Source organism: Pelophylax lessonae (genome assembly GCF_965119305.1).
Source record: "Pelophylax lessonae genome assembly, chromosome: 13".
In the NCBI taxonomy this organism is placed as follows: Eukaryota; Metazoa; Chordata; class Amphibia; order Anura; family Ranidae; genus Pelophylax; species Pelophylax lessonae.
Genome location: NC_138780.1, coordinates 28,526,476 through 28,552,400, shown reverse-complemented (window position 1 = coordinate 28,552,400; position 25,925 = coordinate 28,526,476). Strand labels below are relative to the sequence as shown.

Genomic DNA, 25,925 nt, shown 5'->3' with positions numbered 1-25,925 from the left:
AAAAAAAAACGAATTATTGCGTTCAGGAATTTCCAGTGAAGGGTACTGCCGCAGTATACAAAGACTTGTAAAGCCAATTGTCCTTTCAGTTTAATGCGGAACTCCAGGAATTCAGCCAGTCTGTAAAATGTGAATCACAATTGCTGAGAATTTCAGTTTGATGGAAAGTCCCACAAATGCAGATGATAAAACCTCCAAAGATTAAAGGCCAAATAGTCCAACACCAGAGGATGGGATCAATAAAGCTGGAAATTATCACCACGTGCACCAGATAGAAGGGGTGTCTGCTTACCGGAACATCACGACCCCCGGTTAAGGTAGGTCAAATGGAGCATGTGGTACAAGGTATCCAATGGAATCCCCCTGGGATAGGTGGATCTGATCCAAAGGAATCCCCCAGAGATAAGCAGGCCTCCAATATCCAAACGGTAAATGGTGCAAAGAAACAACCTTATTGTACAATACACCTGCTGTATTCCTTATCGCCCCTGTCTTTTGGGATACTTCCTGGAACTTTGTTTTTCTGTTTTTCCTTGGGATTCCATTGGATACCTTGTACCACATGCTCCATTTGACCTACCTTAACCGGGGGTCATGATGTTCCGGTAAGCAGACACCCCTTCTATCTGGTGCACGTGGTGATAATTTCCAGCTTTATCGGTCCCATCCTCTGGTCTGGTGTTGGACTATTTGGCCTTTATCTTTGGAGGTTTCATCATCTGCATTTGTGGGACTTTCCGTCAAACTGAAATTCTCAGCAATTGTGATTCATATGTTGGCGCTGTACTTTATATTTATGCCCTTTTAATTCTTTCATATGTACTGGCAGCCTTCCGATATTTATTCACTGTATTCATTTATTGTCTTTATCCTAGGTGTGACTAAGTGCGCGGCTGGTTTATTATTATTATAGTCTGTAAAATGTGCTGGCACACTGTGAGTTAAAGTGTTACTAAACCCAGGACCCTGCATTCACTATATATGGTCTCCCACAGTACACAGAACATCTGTCTTTTCAGGAGATGAATTGGGGACAGTGGAAGAAGGGGCGGATCAGAAAAGACAGGATCAAACAGCCTTTTTACACAATGCAGAGGACTAACCTCTTAGGTTCCACATTGAGTATAATAAGCATGCTTTACTGCATATACAGACTGATTTTACTGTTGTGGGTTTAGTAACACTTTAAGTCCAATAAGGTGCATGCCAACTCGTGGACTTATCTGTTTAATTAGGATCTGACAGTTTTATGGAGCTCCAGGAGCACAGTTATCCTTACACTCCTGGGACTCTGACAAAAGAGACGCTGGCTTATCACACACCGCAGTTCTGCCCTCCCCTCTGCTGCTCATGCACAGGAGTATTGGTATTTTGTGGATGGGTCCACTTAACACAAAGTGCTCTGTGATTGGGAAAGAGAGGGAAATGGGCGGGCACAGCTCCTTCATGCGACTTTGCAGTTGCTGGAGCTAAGACCAGGACGTCCAGCATTGGAGTGCTAGAATATAGAATTATAATAAAACTATGCCGCTGGCACTCCATAAAAATGTAAACTTTAAATGAAAGAGATAAGTCCATGAGGTAACATCAGGGTGGGGACAAGGGGGGGCAGAGGGGAAGGGTGCCCTGGGCGCCACAGTTGAATGGGGAGGAAGGAGAGCAGTGTGGCCAGAGAAGCTACTTTCTAGCAGTGGGGTGCCGAATGCTGGAAGCGCTCTTTAAGTTCCTGCACCTGGCATTAAAAGAATCTGTGCTCTACCGTCAGGTGGAGTGCTTGCCGACTAACAGGGAAAAGATAGTTTCAGCCTGCTGCCCTGCAAGTGTGACAACATCTCCAGGCCAGGAGGAAGCGGGTGGCCCAGTGAAGAAGCAGGATGGAGGAAGTCAAATCACAAACGTGAGCACAGCAGCTGAGGATATGTGCAGCACTGTACAAAGAAACAATTAATCCCTGGGGGAGTGAGGGGGTTAATTGCCATTAGCACTGCCACTGGCCATTGCCGCATTAACACCTTGCATTACTGGCTAGCAGCAATGATAATTTAAGTAAGTGGTAAGTGTTTGTTATCCCCTTTATGCTACCTTAGTGGCAGTGTTGATTAACCCCTCATGCTGCATTATGAAGGGTTAATTTAAACTGCCACGACTGCCAATGGCGAGGGATGTCCTAAACACCAATGCCTCTGACCATCAATACAGGAAGGTTAAGGGGTTACCAAGGGGGTTTACATAGGACCAAAAATGTATATGTTATTGTGTAAACTAGAACCGATGCTGGGGGTTATTACTGTGTAGACTGGAACCAATGATAAGGATTATTACTGCGTAAACTGGCACCAATGCTGAGGGTTATTGCTACGTAAACTGGCACCAATGCTGGGGGTTATTAGTGTGTAAACTGACACCAATGCTGGGGGTTATTGCTGAGTAAGCTCACACCAATGCTAGGGATATTACTACATAAACTGGCACCAATTCTGGGGGCTATTACTGTACAAACTGGCACCAATGCTGTGGGCTATTACTGCGTAAACTGGCACCAATGCTGAGGGTTATTACTGTGTAAACTGGAGCCAATTCTGGGGGTTATTACATCGTAAACTGGCACCAGTTCTGGGGGTTATTACTGTGTAAAATGGCACCAATTCGGGGGGTTCTTACTGCCTAAACTGGCACCAATTCTGGGGGTTATAAATGCATAAATGGCACCAATGCTTAGGGTTATTACTTCGTAAACTCACACCAATGCTAGGGGTTATTATTGCATAAACTGGCACCAATGCTGAGGGCTATTACTGCATAAACTGGCACCAATTCTAGAAGCTATTACCGCATAAACTGGCACTAATGCTGAGGGCTATTACTGCGTAAACTGGCACCAATGCTGAGGGTTATTACTGTGTAAACTGCCACCAATTCTGGGGGTTATTACAATGTAAACTGGCACCAGTTCTGGGGGTTATTACTGTGTAAAATGGCACCAATTCTGAAGGTTCTTACTGCCTAAACTGGCACCAATTCTGGGGGTTATGACTGCATAAATGGCACCAATGCTGAGGGTTATTACTTCGTAAACTCGCACCAATGCTAGGGGTTATTATTGCATAAACTGGCACCAATGCTGAGGGCTATTACGGCATAAACTGGCACTAATTCTAGAAGTTATTACTGCATAAACTGGCACTAATTCTAGAAGTTATTACTGCATAAACTGGCACTAATGCTGAGGGCTATTACTGCGTAAACTGACACCAATGCTGTGGGCTATTACTGTGTAAACTGACACCAATGCTGTTGGCTATTACTGTGTAAACTGGCACCAATGCTGAGGGTTATTACTGTGTAATCTGTCATGAATGCTGGGGGCTAATACTGTGTAAACTGGCACCAATTTTGGGGTTATTACAGCGTAAACTACCACAAGTTCTGGGGGTTAGTAATGCTGAGGGCTATTACTGCGTAAACTGGCACCAATTCTGGGGGTCATTACTGTATAAACTGGCAAAAATGCTGAGGGTTATTACTGCTTAAACTGCCACCAATGCTAGGGGTTATTACTGCGTAAACTGGCACCAATGCTGAGGGCTATTACTGCATAAACTGGCACCAATGCTGAGGGTTATTACTGTGTAAACTGGCGTGAATGCTGGGGGCTATTACTGTGTAAACTGGCACCAATTCTGCAGGTTATTACAGCGTAAACTGGAACCAGTTCTGGGGGTTATTATTGTGTAAAATGGCATCAATTCTGGGGGTTCTTACTGCGTAAACTGGAACCAGTTCTGGAGATTACTGCATAGACTGGTACCATTGCTAAGGGCTATTGCTGCATTAATTGGCACCAGTTCTGCGGGTTATTATTGCTTAAACAGGCACTTATGCTGGGAGATATTTTCAGTTGAAATTGTCACTAATGCAAGAGATTATTATTGCAGAAATTGCCACTAAAATTGTGGGGAATATTATTCCAGAAACTGGCACCAATGCACGGGTTTTTATGCTGCTATTGACATCAGTGCTGGGGGTACTATTACTGCAACAGTGGGGCTCACTTTACTCCCATTTTCTATAGTATTTTATAGCATATTATGCATCCACACATGTAGAACAGGATTAAAGAAATAGTGTTTTGAATAATTAAATCAAATTAAATGTATAATGTTTTAAATATGTTCTTGTCTTAAAAAGACACTGACTAATTTGCAAAACACTTGGGGGGGTGCAGTTTGCCATTTTATCCCTGGGCACCGAATGGTCTTGTCCTGGCACTGGGTGACACTTGCCTCTTTTGACGTAACCCCTAGTTATCCACAACAAATTGGCTGAATTCCTGGAGTTCAACTTTAAATAATCTAAATACATTTCAGTTGCATTAAAGCAAAAGCTGTGCAAGATCTTACAAGTCACTTTACAAAATAGCCACAGCCTGAGTGGAAAATACGTCCCATGCCAGCATCCTTGCTTTTTGTGTGGAAGCAGAAAGTAAAGGGGCAATTTTAACCACTTAAAGTGGTTGTCAAAGGTATTTTCTTTTCTTTTAAAATAAACATTTCTATACTTACCTGCTCTGTGCAATAGAATTCCGTCAGAGTGGCACTCTTGGGTGTTCGACAACGTTCCCAAACCCAGGTTCATCACCACATCTCTTCCTCCTTCATCAGAAAAAAAGAAGGTTCTTCTTTGCTATCTAGACACCTTATTGGCTCAGCAAGCTGTCGTTCCAGTTCCCGAAGCGGAGAGAGAACGGGGAGTCTATTCACCCCTCTTCCTGGTTCAGAAAAAGAACGGCACTTGGTGGCCTGTGATAGACCTCACGTACCTCAACAGATCTATCCATCGAGAAAGACTCAAGATGGAGTCCTTGGTCACAATCCAGCATTCGGTTCTTCCAGGAGACTGGCTAGCATCGATAGACCTGAAAGATGCGTATTTTCATGTGCCTGTGGCAGGAGAATATCATCAGTTTCTCCGATTCGCTATCGGTCATGCTCACATGCAGTTTACATGTCTCCCCTTCTGGCTTTCAACATCGCCTCACACATTTTCCAAGACCTTATTGGCAGTTGTAGCTCTTATCAGGACCAGAGGTATCAGGTTGCACCATTATCTGGACGACCTTCTTCTTCTGTCCCAGGACAGGTCTCAGTTACTTGTACAACTGGAGCAGGTGATATCTATTCTCCGAGAGTTCGGGTGGATCTTGAATCTCGAAAAAAGCCATCTGGTACCAACACAGTCGTTAGTGTTCCTAGGGGCATTATTCAACACGGTGAAATGTACCATCTCTCTGCCCGAAGAAAAAACCCCAGTGGTTCAACGCAGGGTGGCGTTCACTCTAGCGGCCCCCCGTCTCACTGCCTGCCAGTGTTTGAAGGTGGTGGGAACTCTTGTGGCTACATCGCCCATAGTGAAGTGGGCTCTGTGGAAGCTGAGACCCTTCCAGAGGGGTTTTCTCCAGCAATGGACGTCAGAGAACATGTCACAGGTTATTCACCTGACCCCATTCATGAAAGGGTGCCTTCCTTGGTGGTTACGCCGTGTAAATCTCACCAATTGCCACTCGATTGCCCCAATCACTTGGATCACGATAACATCCGATGCCAGCAGTACCGGTTGGGGAGCCCACTGTCGCTCAGAAGTAGCACAAGGCAGATGGAACTTTTCCACTCACGGAGTGGTGTCCAACATTCTAGAACTGCGAGCTGCCCTCAAAGCCCTTCAGGCTTTCCACCATCTGACTCAGGGAGCTTCAGTGCTACTCAGGATGGACAACACCACAGCAGTGGCATACGTCAAGAGGCAGGGAGGAACTCGAAGCATGTCTCTCCTCCAGGAAACGGAACCGATCATGTCATGGGCCCAGCAACATCTGGCCAATCTTTCGGCAGTCTTTGTTCCCGGGAGTGCTGAATGTGGAAGCAGACTTTCTGTCCAGATACCAACTCGACAACAACGAGTGGTCCCTCCATCAGCTGGTGTTGGATTGGGTTCTGTCTCTGGGAATATCTCCAGAAGTGGATCTTTTTGCGAGTCCATGCAACAAGAACCTTCTGAAATACTATGCAAGGTTCAGGGATCCTCGAGCCTTCGGAGTGGATGCCCTCACGGACAGATGGAAATTCCAAACTGCTTATGCTTTTCCACCAGTGCCAATACTTCTCCAATTCCTTCGGAGACTGAAGATGGAGGAGGTCATAGCGATAATTCCCTTCTGGCCCAACAGGCCCTGGTTTCCCCTGCTGTCCCTTCTCAGCTTCAGGGATCCAATCCCTTTACCTCTCAGACCAGACCTCTTGTCACAGGGTCCTACTATGCATCCATGCCCGGCACGTCTGCATCTAAAGGCTTGGTTCTTGAGAGGGGGAGGTTGGAAGCTCTCGGATGTCCAGAAGAGGTGATCCCTACTCTCATGAGTTCAAGAAGAGGTAGCACCAACAGGGTCTATGAGAGGATCTGGGCTAGGTTCATGAGTCATCAAGTCCAGGGGTCTGGTCCAGTAGACACACCTACTATTCAGCAAGTCCCTAGTTTCTTGCAGTCTCACCTGGATCTCTCCCTTTCGATTAGTTCTCTCTGGGTGCAAGTCTCTGCCATCTCAGCCTTCACCGGAATTCAGTGGGCAAGACATCAACTGGTCCAACAGTTTTTCAAAGGCGCAGTCAGGCTCAGGCCTCAGAGAAAGCCGAGATTCCCAAAATGGGATCTCCCATTAGTTTTGGACTTCTTTTCTTCTGCGGATGTTGCTTCCATGTCAATCAAGGAGCTTACGCTGAAGACAGTATTTTTAGTGACTATTACCTCTGCTAAAAGGGTCTCTGAAATGCATAATCTAGGTTGCAAAGAGCCTTTTTTTACCTTCTTTCAGGACAGAGTGGTCCTAATACCTATGCTAGGGTCAAATCCTAAAGTGACCTCTGTCTTCCATGAAAATTCTGAGATAGTTCTTCCCACCTTCAGAACCGATGAAGGATCTCCAGTCCATCCACTAGACGTGGGCAACACTTTAAATCAATATTTGGAGTCTACATCCTCCTTCCGCCAATCGGATTTTCTTTTTGTCCTCCTTCATGGGAAGAAAAAAGGAATGCATGCCTCTTCTAGAGCAGTGGCTGCGTGGATTGTCCAGGCTATTCAGTGGGCGTATAGAGCAAAGGGCTTGGCTCCTCCGGAGGCGGTTTACGGCTCATTCTACCAGAAGCATGGCTACGTCTTGGGCAGCATCTAAACATGTCGCTCCCGATGTGATCTGCAGAGCAGCCTCCTGGTCATCTATCAACACTTTTCTTTCCCATTATTTTGTTGAACCTGCTGCATTATCCTCTGTTAATTTTGGCGTTCAAGTCCTGTCAGTTGACGGTGCCAATTAAAATTTCTTTTGTTCAGCATCTTCCCACCCGGGAGTGTATAGCGAGTTATTTACCGAACGTATGCTGCCATGGAGTCTGTCAGGAAAACGGAAAATTTATATCAAATACTTACCGTAATTTTCCTTTCCTGATGGACTCCATGGCAGCAGGAGTCCCCTCCCAATTCCTGAGTAGGCTAGTTACAGAACACTGATGCTGAAAGGGAGCAAAGATTTATGGGAGTGGGGTCCTATGAGGTAGGAGAGGAGGCGGGGCCGACCCGAACGTATGCTGCCATGGAGTCCATCAGGAAAGGAAAATTACGGTAAGTATTTGATATCAATTTTCCGTTTTTTTTTCCCCACAAATAGAGCTTTCTTTTGGTGATACTTGATCACCTCTGTGGTTTTTATTTTTTTGCGCTATAAACAAAAAAGACCCACAATTTAAAAAAAAACAATATTTTGTACTTTCTGCTATAAAACATATCCCATAAAAAAATGTAAAAAATCAAATTTATTCATTAACCACTTGCAGATCGCCCCACGCAGATTTACTGCAGCAGGGCGGCTCGGCTGCGCATAATCATGTAGATCTACGTGATTATGTGCATGTGTTTTCGGCGGCGCATGCTGATTAGACACAGCGGGAGCCAGACCGCAAGAGGAGCGGGCACAATCGCCGCCGGCCTCTTGCAATCTTCGGCTAGACTGACAGAAGAGACGTCTTGTATGTAAACAATGCATGATGGTTCTTCTGTCAGAGAGGCAGGGAACACATTTAACCCCTTGACCCCTCCCCCAGTATTAACCCCTTCCCTGCCTGTGTCATTTATACAATAACAGTGCATATTTTTAGCACTGATTGCTGTAGTAATGTCACTGGTCCCCCCAAAAGTGTCAAAAATGTCAGTCAAGGGTCAATTTTATTTAGGTACAGCGAACTCGCAATTGTCCGTTAACCACTTGCCGACCGCCGCCCGACTATATACGGCGGCGGTCAGCCCCTCCCAGGCAAAGTGACGTACCGGTACGTCACTAGCCTGGGAGCGAATAGGGGGCGAGCGCGCGCCGCCCGAGGCGCACTCCCGCCACCACTCGTACCCGACGAAGCCGGCGCGTGTGACCGGCGGACCCGATGTCACTCGCGATCGTCGGGTAGAGAGGGAGAAAGGCAGGCGGCTAATGTAAACAAAGCCGCCTGTCACTCTACCCTGCGGAAAAGCACAGATCACTCGGTCCTGATCTGTGCTATTACACCACTAGCCACATCCAATGACAGTTAGAAACACGCCCCTAGGGACACACTTAACCCATCCCTCTCCAATAAAGTTAACCCCTTCCCTCCCAGTGTAATTTTTACAGTAACAGTGTGTGACGGTACTAGCCGTCGCTATGGGTGACGGATCACCCTGTCCCTGGATTGTAAACCCCTTTGTGTCATTTTCTTATGAGTTTGGGACATTGCATTTTATTTTCCCTTTATTCATCCTCTGAAAAACTGACTCATGGCATTGAGTTAATGTAATGTAATGTTACAACCCATCCCCCCCCCCCCTCCTGTTTCTGTGTCTAAGTGTGTGGATTCATGGCAGACAATGGTCTGAGTTGGAGACATCTCTCCGCAGGGGGTGTGTATTAAGACTTGCAGTTTCAAATGTACAAATGTTCAGTTCTCATTGGTTGTTGGTTGGTCCTTGTCTCATCCCCCCCCCCTTGCAGGCCTAAGGGGAGTGCCCCTTAGCTGTGTGTAACTGTTGTCTTGGAATGTAATAAACAGTTTAAGCTCTGCATGGCTAACCCTCAACACCTGTGTGGATTGTCTCGTGATTGAGGGGTTAAGGGCTGGGTATGGCTTCTCCGCAGGCTGTGGGTGCGTTTGGAGGACAGGAGACACAGATCCGGCGGATGTGCCCACCTGGGGTACAAAGATCCGTTACACAGTGCATATGTATAGCACTGATTACTGTATTAATGTCACTGGTACCCCCAAAAGTGTCAAAAATGTCAGTCAAGGGTCCGATCTGTCCGCCGCAATGTCGCAGTACCGCAAAAAAAAAAATCACAGATCGCCGCCATTACGTGTTAAAAAAAAAACAAGAAAAATGACAAAAATCTTTCCCTTAGTTAGTAAACGCAATAACTTTTGCCCAAACCAAAATATGCTTATTGTGATTTTTTTTACCAAACATAGGTAGCAGAAAACAAATTGGCCAAAAATTTAAAAACATTTTGATTTTTACATTTTTTTGGGGGGGAATTTCATATAAAAAAATGTGAAAAAATATTGTTATTTTTGCAAAATTGTCGCTCTTTTTTTGTTTATAGCGCATGATCAAAAAATCTCACAGGTGATCAAATACCACCAAAAGAAAGCTCTGTTTGTGGGAAAAAAAGGACATCAAATTCGTTTGGGTACAGCGTCGCACGACCGCGCAATTGTCCGTTAAAGTCACGCAGTGCCGAATCGCAAAATATCCCCTGGTCAGGAAGGGGGTAAAATCTTCCGGGGCTTAAGTGGTTAAAGTAACGCAGTGCCGAAACGCAAAATATGGCCTGGTCATTAAGGGGGGAAATCTTCCGGTCCAGAAGTGGTTAATATGCACTTTTCGGGATGTTTTTTTTACCAAAAATATGTAGCAGAATACAAACTTGCTTAAAATTATGAAAAATAATTATTCTATTTTTTTTTTATTGGGAATGTTTTATAGCAGAAAGTAAAAAATATTGTTTTTTTTAATTCAGAATTGTCACACTTTTTTTGTTTATAGCGCAAAAAATAAAAACCGCAGAGGTGATCAAATACCACCAAAAGAAAGCTCTATTTGTGGGAAAAAAAAAGGACATCAATTTTATATGGGTACAACGTCGCACGACTTTACCTTAACTGCAATTGTCAGTTAAAGTAACGCAGTGCCATATCACAAAAAATGGCCTGGTCATTAAGGGGATAATACCTTCCAGTCCAGAAGTGGTGAAGCTTGCTGGATATTATTTATTCGATTTAATAGATTTTATGTGCCCAGAAATATTTTGCAACTGTAGAAGAGTATTTTATATTTGTATATTTATTTCTAAGTTGTAAAAATGATCTGTGTAGCAGTTAAAGTGGAACTTTTCTCTCTCAATTAACATGAACAATTTTTAATCCTTATGCTCCTAGCCTTAGTAAATAGATAGGAAGGTAAATTATTTTTACTTGTTTTATAAAAAATTCTTGCATCTCTTTAGTTGCTTTCTGGTTTCTGGCCTAGGCCAAACTGATGTAATGCAGTACCTCCCAGGAGTCTTAATGGACATTTTATTGATTTTCCGTGGAGAAGGGGCATTTGCAGCTGTCACACACCCTTCTGTCTGCATGCCTGAGCTAAGGGCAGATTGATTCCAGGAAGTACCAGTACATACTACATGAATTATTAGGTCTTATTCCAGATGGTTGTGGCTAAAAATGCTCAGGGTTGTTTTTCAAAGTGATTTTTCATCAAAATAAAGCATTGAGACATGGATGGATGGATGAGCTTTCTTTGAATATCAAAAATTAATTCAATATCTTTTTTGGTTTGTGGTGCTCAGATACAGTTAAGTTGCACTTTAAATCACATTGGCTTTTGTTGTTTTTTTAGACCATGAAAAGAGCTGTAGTCATCCACCGACAGTCCAGAATGGAGACATCACAGAAATAATAAAGCCTAACTACCCATCAGGGTCTTCTGTAAGATACAAATGTATACATTTTTATAAACTTGAAGGAAATGAAATAATAAGATGTAAAGATGGAAAATGGGAACAGGCGCCAACTTGTCAAGGTATATTCTTTTTTTTTTTTTTTTTATGTAGCATTGCCCCCCAAAGGGTCCACTGGACATAAACTGGGCCCCCCATACCTGTTCAGAGACTTCCTGTCCCGTTTCCAGTCCCAGTAGCACACTGACCAATTCAGGCTCCAGTCTGGAGGTCTCTTTAAGATTTTTTGCAGGTCTTTGGTAAATTTCAGGGAGGAAGGCTCAGGGTGCAGGATACCTAAAATACACAAAATCTTAAAGGACAGCTTCCTAAATATCTTGTTTCATCGGTATTAGGCTGTGCAGTAGCCTCAAAAATAATGCTGATAGAAGAGAGGGCAGCCAGTAAATATGTAACTCTATGTGAGCAGTCACAGTCCTTAAAGTGGTTGTAAAGGCTTAAGGTTTTTTACCCTAATGCATTTTGTGCATCACCCATCTCCCCCAGCCCCCGATTATGCTTACCTTGGCCCCATTCTGATCCATCGATGTACATGAGAGCAGAAGCTCTTCTGAATCCCTATCTCCTCACTGGCTCACACAACAGCAGGAGCCACTGGTCAATCACAGCCAGTGAGCCAATGAGGAGAGAGTGGGGGCGGGGCCAAGCCATGATCCATGTGTGAATGGACATACAGAGCATGGCTCAGAAGTGAGCCTGCTCGGGTTCCCCCATAGCAAGAGATTTGTTATTGGGGGGCACTCGGCAGGGGTAATGGGCCATGAGCGCTGACCTGAGAAGAGGAGCATTGGGGCTGCTCTGTGCAAAGCCATTGCACAGAGCAGGATAGTATAACATGTTTTGTAAATTAGGAGTAGTTCCCCCAAGGGTTTGCTAGCAGCAAATGACTATAGAAACATATATATTGTAAAAAAATGTTATTTTATTGGAGAAGTGATTAAAAGTTATTCCACATGGGATTAAAAAATATGAGCTCTGGTTACACAGCTTAATTACCATCCAATGTAATAAAGAAAATAATACAAATACCATAATTTGTTACGTTATCACTACCAAGGACTGGTAACCCGACATGTTTCGACCCAAAATAGTCATGGTCTTCTTCAGGGGGATTGTGATATCTACAAAATAGATGTTATCATTAGAGTTACACCATATAGACTATATAAAGTTATCCATATGGACACAGCAGGTATATTCACTGCTAATGGATGGAGAAACATCCTGTAACCAGAGACTTTAATCCAGATTGTTCTGATGAGCGAGTGCACACACATGACGTCACGCGTTAGGCACCTGGCTGGTGCATCGCATCATCAGGCCACGCACACTGCGGCAGAAGTGAAGACAGTGGTCGGGGCTTTGCCATCCGGAACGCCGGGAGGACCACACAGAGGCCATCAAGCACTGCCTCGGGTATTACACTGGGAGGTTTGAAGGGCACCTGCACCTCATTTCCACATAATGAGTCCATGGGGGACCATATAAACCCCTCCCCATGGTATACATCTGACACTTCCTTGGGCTCAGAGAAGAGAGGTTGTGATTGAGGGCATCTGTGGTGGTCATTGTAAGTAGGAACCTTTGTAATATTTCATTGATTTTTTTCTTTATTTCATGATTATTTCATGGTTTCCCTACTTTCGAAATTTGAATCTGGGTCAAAAAAACTGGCCATACTTCGTACAGCCAGGTTGCAATAATACCTATATGTATATCAATATTGGAATCATCTTTTATCATCATAAGTCACTTTTTTTCCCCATTTACCACTTTTTAGTACACCTTTTATCAATTTGTTTTTTACAGTGTGCACCGCGCTGTGCCGCTTCATCACATTAAATCTGACACTATTGTCATTGGACAATTTATCTTTCCCGGTATCACATGGTACACTTACCAATCAAGTCACAGTGATTTGCTTTTCAGGTAGCACTGGTATTTTATTCTATTACTTTGTAACTTCACTTACCATCCCTATAGTTCCCCTTTGCACCAAACTCTTTACTTTTCTTTGATGGTTCCATGGACCTTGACCACATCAGATGCACTCTTTTGATCACCCTATCTAATATTTTAGATGCCACATCAGATGCACTCTTTAGGTCACCTCCCCCAACTTATTTTCTTATACGGTATATATTCTCATTGTGGGGAATGTGTTTGCAGGTGCGCCTCCCTTCTACATTGCAGGTTACCTTAAGCATGATCCTCCGCAAGTCAGCCCTCCCTTGAATCTGCCCTGGGGACTCAAGGAACAATCTTGATCAAAGTCTCTGGTTACAGGATGTTTCTCCATCTATTAGCGGTAAATATAGCTGCTGTGTCCATAAGGATAACTTTATATGGTCTATATGGTGTATCTCTAATGGTATAGTATTTCCTAGATATCACAATCCCCCTGAAGAAGACCACGACTATATTGGGTTAAAATGCGTCATAGTACCAGTCCCTTGGTAGTGATAATGTAAGCAATGAATATATTTGTCTTATTTTCTTTATTACATTGGATTCAAGCATTGTAGCCAGAGCTCATATTTTTTAATCCCATGCGGAATAATTTTAAATGAATTGTCCAAAAAATATTTTTTTTTACAATGCATATGGTTCTATAGTCATTTGCTGATAAAAAAAAAAAAAAAAAAAGAAAAAGAAAACCCTGGGAGAACTACTCCTAATTTCCAATATGTGTTTGATGTGTGTAGCCTTCTCTTTCCCTAATGTGTTTCTCCATTTTTAAGAATAACATGTTTTGTTATTTTAAAAAAATGATAAACGATTAATAAAAGCAGCAACTTTCTATTGTCTCACCCTTGAGGCCCCGTTCACATAGGGGCGACGCTACTTCGCACCGCGACCTCTGAAGTCGCGGTGCGAGCAGCGCGCCGCGACCTCGGAGCGGCCGCCACGGACTTCATAACATTGAAGTCTATGGCGTTCGCCTCCTGGTCGCCCCAAAGAAGCTCCGGACCCTTTTTCTAAGTCGGAGCGACTTGTGTCGCTCCTATTAGAACGGGTCCGCAGCTTCCCTATGGGAGGCGACCTGTGAGGCGACCAGGTCGCCTCACAGGTCGCCTAAATGTGAACGGAGACTGAGGAGTACTTGCATACCTGGAGTTACAGGTGAAAAGGTTTTACCTCTCCAACCCAGTTCCCACAGTTAAGTTTCCTTCACGCCCTCAGCCTAAAGCACCTGCTGAGGACACACACACATGCCCCCTCCCAAGGGAAAAAACCCCAGGGGAAGAGAGAGACTGATCAGATTCTCCCAAATATTTATTCTCTCCCCAGCCACACCTTCTAGGTCAGCCTCCCAGGAATTAGCTAGGGTCCAATAAACATTCATAACCCCAGTCTGATCCTCCCACTCTATTGCTGGTATATTCTTCCAGCAGCAGACAGAAGCAATTTACCACCGAGTTTTTGGAAAAACCTGAGCAGACCAAAAAGGTAAATTGCATTTCAGCTGGCTACAGCAGACCATATACTTAATGTATTCATCCCAGGGCAGGGATGCTACATAAATGTTTGAAATATCGGGTTCACTTCTTGCTGAGATCAGAAGGCCGTGGCTAAAGTGGACAAATACGTCTGTTCCTTTTTAGGAGATACATTTCAAACTGAAACACACACAGATGCGTTGATAAATTCCATGTTTTTATATCCTTTCCCTATTTGCAGAACCTTGCACCGTTACCACCGCTGATATGCTGCAGAACAATATTCTTCTGAAATTCAGGATGGGAGATGATAAAACAAGGAAATTATATGTTACTCATTTAGATAGCGTGACATTTGAGTGTGTCCCGGGATATGAGATAGCTGATACAACACGTCTGAGAACGCAGTGCTTGAATGGAGTACTGAAATACCCAAAGTGCCTAAACCAAGGTGAGTAATATAATCACTGTACTATCTCCACCGATACTCATACTAATAATAAACATAAAACAATACAAAGAAACATTATAAAGTATATCTATGTAACTATGTAACAATGTCAGTTCATTATGCAAGACTTAAAGTGGTTCTATATCCTAAAGGTTTTTTTTAACCTGAATGCATTCTCTGCATTAAGATAAAAACCTGCCAATATTAGTTCCCCCCACCCCCATCACTAACACTTACCTGAGTCCTGTATCGATCCAATGCTGTGCCCGGAGGCAGGTCTTCTCTCCCCTCTCGCCCCTGTTCTCACAGGCTTTGCTGAGAGCAGCGGGAACAATAGCCTCCTTCTGCTGTCAGTCAAAGCCTGTGAGGAGAAAGCAGGGGGTGGGGGCCGAGCCGCACTGTGTGTATCTATAGACGCACACAGCCTGGCTAGGGACCTTGTCTGCACATGTGTCCCCATAGCAAATGGCTTGCTATGGGGGCACACACAGAAAAGGAGGAGCAGATAGCCCCAGCAGGGGACTCCAGAAGAGGAAGTAAGGGGACGATCTGTGCACCCTAGAGGGATGTTCACATACCTTTGACCATTAGTGTTTGACCATTGCACAAAGCTAATAAGCAGAAACCTCTTTTTTATTTTAAAGTGGTTGTAAACCCTTCCATATACCCAGTGAAGTGACTGGCCTCAGGAGATACACAGAGGTGAAACAAATCCTCCTGCATAAGTTGTACCTGTTTATCTGCAGTCTTCTCCTCTCTACGTCCAATCAAAGTGCTGAATTACCAGCTTGTCTGAGAGTTCCAAAAAAAAGGGGGCGAGAGTTTAGGTTACACTCTGCAGAGCTCAGTGAGGAGAGCTCTGAGAGCTGATTGGAAGAAAGGGACACCCTTGCCCCCTTCACTACAGCACACAGAAACAAAGCTGAGGCTGTCCCTCTGCTGGAGGTCCCTCCTCTGTCACCACGTTTCTCTTGGTGTCAGGAAAACTTGTCAGAGGAATGAAGCAGCAGACAGAAATGACACTTAGTGCTTTGGTTTGAGACAAGTACACACTATAGAGGGATATGCTTTGTTCATATTTCATGTCTGAGGTTTACAACCGCTTTAATTTAACAATAATGGCTTACAATCAATTTAAAGCTGAACTCTCCCTGGAAGTGGATCTGCACCTGCACTTCAAGGGTTACCTGCTCATTCAGATCTAGGGGGCATGGAAAAAGTAGATTTACATACACAATCCTCCACTCCTCCATGCTGCTAGGCTGGTCCCCACAGAGTCTTCTCCATGCTCCAGCAGGCTAAGGTCCTGACCTCATCAAGACCAGTGCAGGGCGTATAGATGATGCCAAGGTACAGTCCACCACCGGAGCATGGGGGAGTGTTGTCTGCCAAGGGAACTGCAAATCAGATAAGTAAAAAGGGCTTCTCCTATCCCCTAGATATAAACAAGCAGAATGTATGGCAAATTCTGCAAGGCAGAATTTTCAGGTTTCCAAAAGTTCAGCTTTAAAGTGGACCTTGCATGAAAATTAGAGGGGTGTTAACATAACTTTGACTTTGTAGTGTAAATGGATCCATTACACTCCATTGCACCAGTCTGGGAGACTAAATTGTGGCCCGGTTTGCTTTTCCACTGCTGGTACCGCATGGTACGGTGTTGGAACGGTTCGGTATGGTACGGTATGGTTTGCTTTTCCACTAAAGTAGTACTAAAGTTAAGTGGGTGGGATAACAATGGGGTGGGTGGGATTCTCTGACCAATCAGTGGCTAGTAGTGACTGCATGCAAAGGATTGTGGGATATGGTACCGGGTATGGTACCTCTTGGAACCACAATGGAGGTGGTACTGTTTTTGAGAGCCGTACCGTTCAGTTCCACGCAGTGGAAAAGCGCCGCGGTACCATACCAAACCGTTCCTACACTATACCATGCGTTACCAGCAGTGGAAAAACACAAAAGCGAGCCGAACCGTTCGGTTCTATGCAGTGGAAAAGCTCCTAAAGTGCTCCAGATGTATACGGCAATATCTTTCTAGGGCCCCATGCACAGAAGCTAAAAGGGGGTGCTTGATGTGCATCTCTTTCTTCTACCAAACAGCCTCAATTATTGATTGGGAATTTCTGTTTAGTGCATGTAGCGCTCACCCCCAAAAGGGCCCGCTGATTTGGTCCCAAGGTTCCTTCCCCAAAAAGTGTACTAGCAGCCAAGCACACAGTTTCTGATACTCTTCTGGCTCAATGATTTAGGGCTATCCTTTTTTGAAAACTCGAACTTGGATGGGTCTAGGGTACCCCGGAATACTCCAGCAACATTAGTAGTAACTTGAGGATTCCTAACTCCCTTTTAAAGATTCTTAGCCCAGTCCTTGAAGCAGTAAATGTTAGGCTGAGCTACACAGGGACACCATGAGCAATGTCCACTTTAAGCACAAGATGACTCTGATGAAGAGGGAAAGCAGCAGTACACAGTAAGAAAAAAGGTGTCACGCTAATCCCAATAGTAGCAAAATCAGTCGTGAAGATGCAACAGATATTTCATGCACAATAGTGTCCAAATCATTCCAATAAGAAGTGCAAAGAAAGAAGGGTCCACCACCATGTAGAGTCACCAAACACTCTTACCAGCAGTATGGACCCAAAAGGGTCACACAACGCCCACAGTGATAATGAATAAACAGATGGTGGATACGGTCCAATCCCCTCTATCACATCTCCTTATGGTTCGGAACTGGGAACACCTTCAAAAGCCTTGTAACTCATGGGAAACATAAACAAAAGAACTCCTCATGGTGCAGTAACTCTAAACAGCTTTTATTAGGAATAAAAAAAAGCAGCTTACATGAAGGAATTCAATAGCCAGCGTTCCGAGTATCCTTACAAACGAACTGTCTGGTTTCCCACCAGCAAGATGGCCGCCGCGTCCCTCGTCTGCGCATGCGCCAGCCGTCAGCCAATCCCGCGTTTCGTCATACAGTGACTCGTCAGCAGTGCACAGTCACTGGAATCCCACATACCGGTCTGTACTCACTACCGTCTCTGGATAGTTGGATGCTTGCCTTCAATATCATTCAGACATTTCTCCTGTGAGCCCTTCAAACCACATCTCCAAAAAAAAGAGTCCCTCATTCAGCTTCAACAAAATTCAGCAGATAGACCACCCAGCTAACACAACTGGGACCTCAATGAGCAAATGAAGACGCACAGTTAAACTGCCCAGAGGGGCAGCAGCCCTTTAGGCTGGGATCTTCTCCTGCTGGACATGAATACCTCTGCTCTAAGCTCTAAACAATTTATGCTCTACCCCAGCCACCATCTGAGCACCCTACCCCCAGCGATTGGCTGGGTCCACATTATTATTAATATTGTAGATTTGACTCTCCCAGCCCACTACCTCCCAGAACCATCCAGAAGACAGGAGGAAGCAGCCAAACCTACAGCCTGTGAAACTTAGAGCAGACCACAGTAATCACAAGCAGCTCCACTGACTACAGGAAAGCCTAATAACTAAATTTACCTAACCTAGTACCTATCTAGGAGGGTACTGCATACAATTTTAGTACAGTACAGTCCATCAAGTTGCATATCACAGGGACACAGATGGTACATATAGTGCTCAAGCTGCCTATGCCATTGAGCTACATTGCTTTCTTCACCAGGAGTCAAATGCTTTTCTACATCCTTCACTTACTTGACAACTTCTGATTGTCCTGTTAGGCTTCTGGACAGTTGCTTCCACACATAAGACAATGGGAATCTGTTTTTAGTGTATGTAAAGACAAAACCTTTTTTTAGTTTTGGATGGAGTAATGCCTTGCACACACGCAACGATTGTTGGCCGTGAATTTTCAGATAACATCCGATCGGCCGATTTTCGGCTTGTTAGTATGATGCTTCCGACAACCGACTCCGACTTTTCAGCCGAACAAAATCTGGTGTGCATGCTATAAAATGTTTGTTGGCCGTCAACAGAACGGCCGATTTTCCGTCAGTCAGTACAGATTTCGGCAGACAAAATTCAGATGAGCAAGACTGGGCATGCTCAGAGAAGAAAAAACACATGGAAAGTTAACCATCACATGACATCACTTCTGAAGTTGGTTTTTGTTGGCCGAGAAAATTCGTATGCAGTCTAGAGCACATTTCAACCAACACAACAACACTGGACAAAAGACGGCTGATCGGTCGTCCGATAATCGTTGCGTGTGTACGAGGCATTAGTTCAGATTTTTATCGTTATCTGTGTCTTCGCTGAATTGGTTCACTCTATTCTGGTAACACCCGTCTAAGAGGGAATATCCCTTCACTCTGGGAATATCTACTTCCGGCTGTATCTTTGGGACAAGAAGTGGAGGGACTATTCTTTCTACTCTAACCAAAATTTACAAAAAAGGTTTTCATACACGTTATGTGAATTTATGGGTCTGGGTTTGGATAATATATGAATTAATAAGAATAATTTAGCATTTTTTACTTTTTTTGGTGTCGTTTTATACAGAGGTGTTTCTAGGATCGTGAAAGGTCTAGGGCAGCACTAGGCATTGCCAGTGATACAAATGCCTTGGCGAACTGTGGGTATGACTACACTGCTCTGACAGTGGGAGATACCTAAAAGAGCATAGTCAACCCCTTCGAGACCCCTCACGGTGTCCCTTTAACTTGGTCTTTACACTAGGGCGACCATGAGGATTGGACATCCGGATCATATAATCACTATGATTGGATCTCACTGTGGCTATATATGATCAGGAGTCTATCCTGCCAGCTCCTGATCAAAACCAGAGAACAAAATCTGTCTGTGACAGCTTGGTAGCTGCATTGTGAGCATGCTCTGAGGACAGAAATCTTGGCTGCCCATGGATGCATATAGGCGGCATATAGACGTTAAAGCCCAAACTCCTTGGTGTCACACATTTGCATTACATGGTCAGCAAAAAGAGAACCTAGGTGTACCCACTGTCAACACAGCACACGTCACAATTATTGTACCCTAAAAATACCATAGGAAGCCAAGTCCAAGCAGTACTTTCAAAGCAATTCCTGTGGAGGAGGAGCTAGTAGTCACTATAGGAACAGGTGCTCTTTGAGGTTGTAAGTATGGCAGCAATAGTGGAGGAGAGGAGGAAGGTAATGCAGAATTGTTAGCATACAAGGTTTGTATTATATCAGCAACAAATACTATATGTCATTGTTGTGTGCCTATTACATTGTATGACCACTGGATGGCAGTGTTACATTTGTGAGTTCATGTTTTGTCTATGCCTCAAAGAGTAATAAAGAAGAGTTCCTGCTCAGAACAGGAAGCAGTGTTCAGTGAAACAACAGACTGTCTGCCTGTGCATTGTTTTAGCCCCAAAAGGTTATATCTAACAGGTTATGGGCCCAGGACATGTTACAGAAGCCCAGGATATAATACAGATTACCCCTGGATATAGCCAGATACAGTGAGCTAAAGCAAGTGAGTACAGGAGACAGCAACAGAAAGACAAACAGCAGAAATGGCTGCTGCCATCCCCTCAGCAAAGTTCTCCATTGCAAATCTGACAAATCAGAACTACCAATCTTGGAAATTCAAGATGAAAATGCTGCTTATAAGAGAAGGTACGTGGAAATGTATAAATGAATCAAGACCTGCACAGCCCGCAGAGGAGTGGTTAGACAGAGATCAGAAAGCACAGAGCACAATCTCCCTGTGCATAGATGATGATCAAATCATACATATATGTAACTGTCAGACTGCTAAAGACATGTGGGAAGAATTAAAGAAAGCACATGAAAGAGTTAATCTCAGCAATAAACTGTATTTAATCAGAAAGCTCTATCAGACTAAGCTACAGAAAGACCAGGACATGCAGGACTATATAAGACAGACCTTAGAGATGGTGGAGAGACTGAGAGGGATTGGAGAAGAAATAAAAGATTTCCATGTTGCAGCACTGTTATTAAGTGGACTTCCTGAAAGTTATGAGACACTTGTCACAGCACTAGATGCACGTCCAGATGATGATCTGACACTGGAATATGTTAAAGGCAAGCTTGTGGATCAATACAAGCGCAAAACTGAAAGCATGAGTAATGTGAGTGTGTGTTCAGAGACAGCTTTAAAGACAAAATTCAAAAATAAACACAGTAACGTGCAGCTAGAAAAGCGGGAATGCTTTGTGTGCAAGAAACCAGGACACCTAAAAGCAGATTGTAGAATCTGGAAAGCTAGAATGCAAAAACATAGTGCATTGCAACAAGCTAAGAATGTCATAGAAACAAAGGAGTATGCATTCGGATCCAAAAATGGTGTCACCTCTGTGCAAGCATGGTGTGTGGACTCAGGTGCTACAAGTCACATGACAAATGACCGAAGTTTCTTCACTCAGCTTGATGAAAGCAAAACAGAAGGGATAACTACAGCTAATGGACAATTTATGAAATCAGTGGGAATAGGAGATGGCTTTCTATACTGTCCTATCTCTCCAGATATCACTAAAAAGATCCATATGAGGAATGTTCTGTATGTGCCAGATCTTGAAAGCAACCTTTTGTAAGTAAAGAAACTCACTAACCAAGGCAATGTAGTCACATTTCAGGGTGACAGTTGTATCATAACAAAAGGGGATTGCTTGCTTGCAAAGGCTACCATCATAGATGAACTCTATCAGCTGAACTGCAGTGAAATGGTTAAAATAGCCAAAGAGGATAAACATTCAAACTGCATCCACACTTGGCACAGACGATTGGGGCACAGAAATTCTGATACAATAAAGAAAATAGTTGAGAATAACTATGCAAGTGGTATTAAGATTAATCCATGTGATCACATAATGATTTGTACCAGCTGTATTAAAGGAAAAATGGCAAGGACACCTTTTCCCAAGCAGACCAACAGCAAATCCCAAAAACCTCTGGACTTAATACATTCAGATCTTTGTGGTCCAATGAAAACTATGACTCCAGGAAAGAAAAAGTACTTCCTGACCTTCATTGATGATTACTCCAGGTATACCACAGTATTTCTACTTCACAATAAAGATGAAGTGCCAGAGAAATTAGAAGAGTATCTCGCTCAAGTAAACAATATTTTTGGCGGAATGCCCAGAGTACTACGAACAGATAATGGCTCAGAATATACAAGTGGTAAAACACAAGCCATTCTCAGGAAGCATGGAATTATGTTCCAGACAACAGTTCCATATAACCCAGAGCAAAATGGAGTTGCAGAGAGAATGAACCGCACACTATGTGAAAGTGGGAGGAGCATGCTATTTGATGCTGATATACCAACTACATACTGGGGAGAAGCTTTCACAACTGCATGTTATCTTCAAAATCGTTTGCCGGGAAAAGCAACAACAAAAACTCCATATGAACTGTGGAACAAAAGGAAACCAGATTTAAGACACATCAGAATTTTTGGAAGTAAAGCCTATGTACACATTCCAAAAGAAAAACGTACAAAATGGGATGCATGTGCAAAAGAAGGTGTGCTTGTGGGGTACAGTGAATCTCAAAAAGGATACAGGATTTTACATCAAGACATGAACAAAGTAACAGTCAGCAGAAGTGTGATTATTGATGAAAGTTCTGTGTGCTCAAAGTTTGAACAACAGACTCAAACTTTTCAAACTGAGAAAGAATCAACATCAGTCACTCAAGAAAATAAGGAAAGTGATACAGAAATAGAAATAACTACAGAAGAATCAAAACCTGAAACTGAACCAGAAATACCTTCAGTCAGAAAATCAACCAGAATCAATAAAGGTGTTCCAGCTGAACGTTTATCTTACATAGCTCGCAGAGCTGTTCAAACTGAACCAGGTTCATGGAAAGAGATGCAGAAACTGCCAATGCATGAGAAACAAGTATGGTATAAAGCCGCTGATGAAGAAATGACATCACTCAAAGATCTCCAGACATGGACACTTTCAGAGCTACCTCAAGGTAAACATGCCATAGGATGTAAATGGGTTTTTAAAACCAAATGTAACTCTGAAGGGAAAGTCTGTCGGTACAAGGCAAGGCTGGTTGCTAAAGGTTACTCACAGAAGTTCGGTGAGGACTATGATGCTACTTTTGCTCCAGTTGCTAAACAAAGTACTTTCAGAACACTAATGACAGTGGCTGCCATGCGTACAATGATTGTGAAACATCACGATATTAAGACAGCTTTTCTTAATGGTGATATTGAAGAAGAAATGTACATGTCACAGCCAGAAGGATATTTGAAAAAGGGACAAGAGCATCTTGTCTGCAAGTTGAATAAATCTCTTTATGGCCTTAAACAATCAGCTCGAGCATGGAACCTGAAGATTAATCAAGTTCTACTAAATGAAGGATTTACAAGAAGCAAAGCTGATCCGTGCCTATATGCTAAACAAGTAGATACTGAGTGGATGTATCTGCTAATTTATGTAGATGACCTGATCATTGCTCACAAAAACGACAATGAAATTGCAAAGTTAACATCTAATATATCTAACAAGAATAACATCCCAGATTTCTGTCCTGATTATTCTGCTAAGAGTGCCACATTTGTGGGGTAGAAGTTCTCAGAGTCAGCTTGCTGAGGGGCGAGGGCTACAGGTAAAGCATCTGCCATGGAAAGCCCTTACTTCCCTCTCTGATGTTGAATGGTGTTGGGGGGGTTCTGCACCCAAGCCATCCAGAGATCCACTGTCACTTGTAAACACAGAAGCCAGTAGAGAAAGTGTGCCACTACTCACTTCCTCTGTGGCTCCCACTGATGGCATCTTCTAATGTAGAGTGAAGCGAGTAATGGAAGACTTCCTCTACTGGCTCTTGTGTTGACAAGTGGAAGTGCAAAGTGTCACGTTGGTACCCTGAGTACAGGACCAGTGCCGGGAGGTACCAACACAAAGTACCAGCGTGTTGGGGCACAAAAAAGATCTATGTATAAAGAGATATGTAAAAAACTGCATTAAAACCTATTTTGTTTATATCCAGGTTACTGTAATTTACAAGAAACAGAAATGGCACTTAATAATATTTGCTATAGGGAAAGCACTGAGATTGAAAATGGACAAGCTATTGTGTTCGAATGTAGAGAGGGAATGGTGCCAGAAGAAAGCCTGGAAGCCAAATGCCAGAACAGACACATAAAATACCCAAGATGCATTGCTCCAAGTAAGTTTAAACATATTTTCATTTTTATTTTTGTTTCCTTAGTTACATAGTTACATAGTAGGTGAGGTTGAATAAAGACAATAGTCCATCCAGTTCAACCTGTGTAGGTGTGTGTGGCCGTAATCATCTCTCATACCCCTGAATGTCCTGATCCTTGAGATGTAAGTCTAAGTGTCTTTTGAAAGCCACCATAATACCCGCAGAAACCACCTCTTGTGGTAGAGAATTCCACAATCTTGTAGCCCTAACAGTAAAGAACCCTCCTCGTTGCCTGAGGTTAAAATGTTTCTCCTCTAATCACATTGTATGTCCTCGAGTCCTCATGCAATTCCTTCGAATTTCTAAGCTGAGATCCCCATTGAGATATTTATAAATTGCTATCATGTCCCCCCTCAGACGTCTCTTCTCCAGGGAGAATAAATCAAGCGATTGCAGCCGCTCTTCATAGTCAAGGTCCTCCAACCCCCTAATCAGTTTAGTTGCCCTTCTCTGGACTCTCTCCAGCTCCAACACATCCCTCCTGAGGACTGGCGACCAGAACTGGACAGAATACTCCAGATGAGGTCGAACCAGAGTTTTATAAAGTGGAAGGATTATAGTCTTATCTCTGGAATACATCCCTTTCTTTATGCATGCTAATAATCTGCTGGCTTTGGCAGCTGCCACTTAACATTGCATGCTATTGCCTAATCTATCATCAACCATTTCTTATCAAAGTTTGCAGCATACACTAAGGCTACGTTCACATGTGGGTGAACGTAGCCTTGACGCCCAAAAGAAGCATGACGCCCAAAAGAAGCTCTTGTACCTTTTTTGGGCGTCATGCGTCCCGCGATTCTGTTTGTGCGATGTTACCGCGATTCGGCAGGCAGAAATCGCGGCAACATCGCACAGCGTTTGGGGTGCCATTGCAAATCACGGGCATCGCACAGGCGTCCCACGATTTGCAATTATTCCAGATCACAGGCAGAATCGCGGTGATTCTGCCTGTGATCCGCTACGCTCACATGTGAACGTAGCCTAAAACAGTACAAGCAAAGAAAATGATCCATCATAGGTAGAGGGTGTTGTCAATATAAATCTGATTCTTAGGGCAAGTTTTTTATTACATATGGACCCCAGTACTCAAGAGGAGTATGTCCATCATATAAGCTTCCCTTGCCCAGTAGCAGAACGATACAAGATCCCGCAGCCCACCCAGTCACTAGTCGGGACACGGTGTAGGGTGGTAAAAAACATCAAAAACGTCTTCATTGAAAATTCACAGAGAGTTTATATACCACACTAAATCAGATAAAAGCTTGATAACATTTTTGTATGCAAGAGAAACTTTTCATACAGCAGTAAAAATGTTCCTTATGTTATTACAAATGTGTTTTCTAGGAGAAAAGTTCCTGCATAATGATGAGTAAAATAGATATGTTTAAATGCGTAAAAGACGCGTATTCGTACATAATGATAATTTTCGCCCTTTGCTTAGACTTAATTTTTGTGCCTAAAAACACGTGTAGCGGACCCCTGAAACCCCCTAGGGCCTGGTGGTGACACTCAGGGGTAGAGAGGGCCTACATACCTCCTTTGGGTGTGGATTGTCAGGCATGGTGGGTAATAATACAAGTAGAAGAAACGATGGGCGCCAGTCACTTTTATGCTTGAAGTAACAGAGGAGTTTATTTCTTCTCAACAGGACAAAAATAAACTGGGGGAGAGAGGGGTGGGGCTCAGGACACCCTTGGCGAACAGTCAATTTGGCAGACTCCGATTACAAAAAGACAGGTACTTAGACAGCGGTACAGGATAACAGACCTTGAGAT

At 43.5% G+C, this 25,925-nt stretch overlaps 1 protein-coding gene across 2 annotated transcripts in view; it reads left to right on the top strand.

Annotated features, from left to right (window-relative positions):
* Positions 1–25,925, top strand: part of LOC309543273 (coagulation factor XIII B chain-like) — a 100,010-nt gene that overhangs the window by 10,843 nt on the left and 63,242 nt on the right. For both annotated transcript variants that reach the window (XM_082242730.1, XM_082242729.1), the window contains exons 2-4: positions 10,969–11,151; positions 14,771–14,980; positions 23,932–24,111. In XM_082242730.1, the coding sequence (XP_082098856.1) occupies positions 10,969–11,151; positions 14,771–14,980; positions 23,932–24,111 (573 nt within the window). The remainder of the gene's footprint in view (positions 1–10,968; positions 11,152–14,770; positions 14,981–23,931; positions 24,112–25,925) is intronic.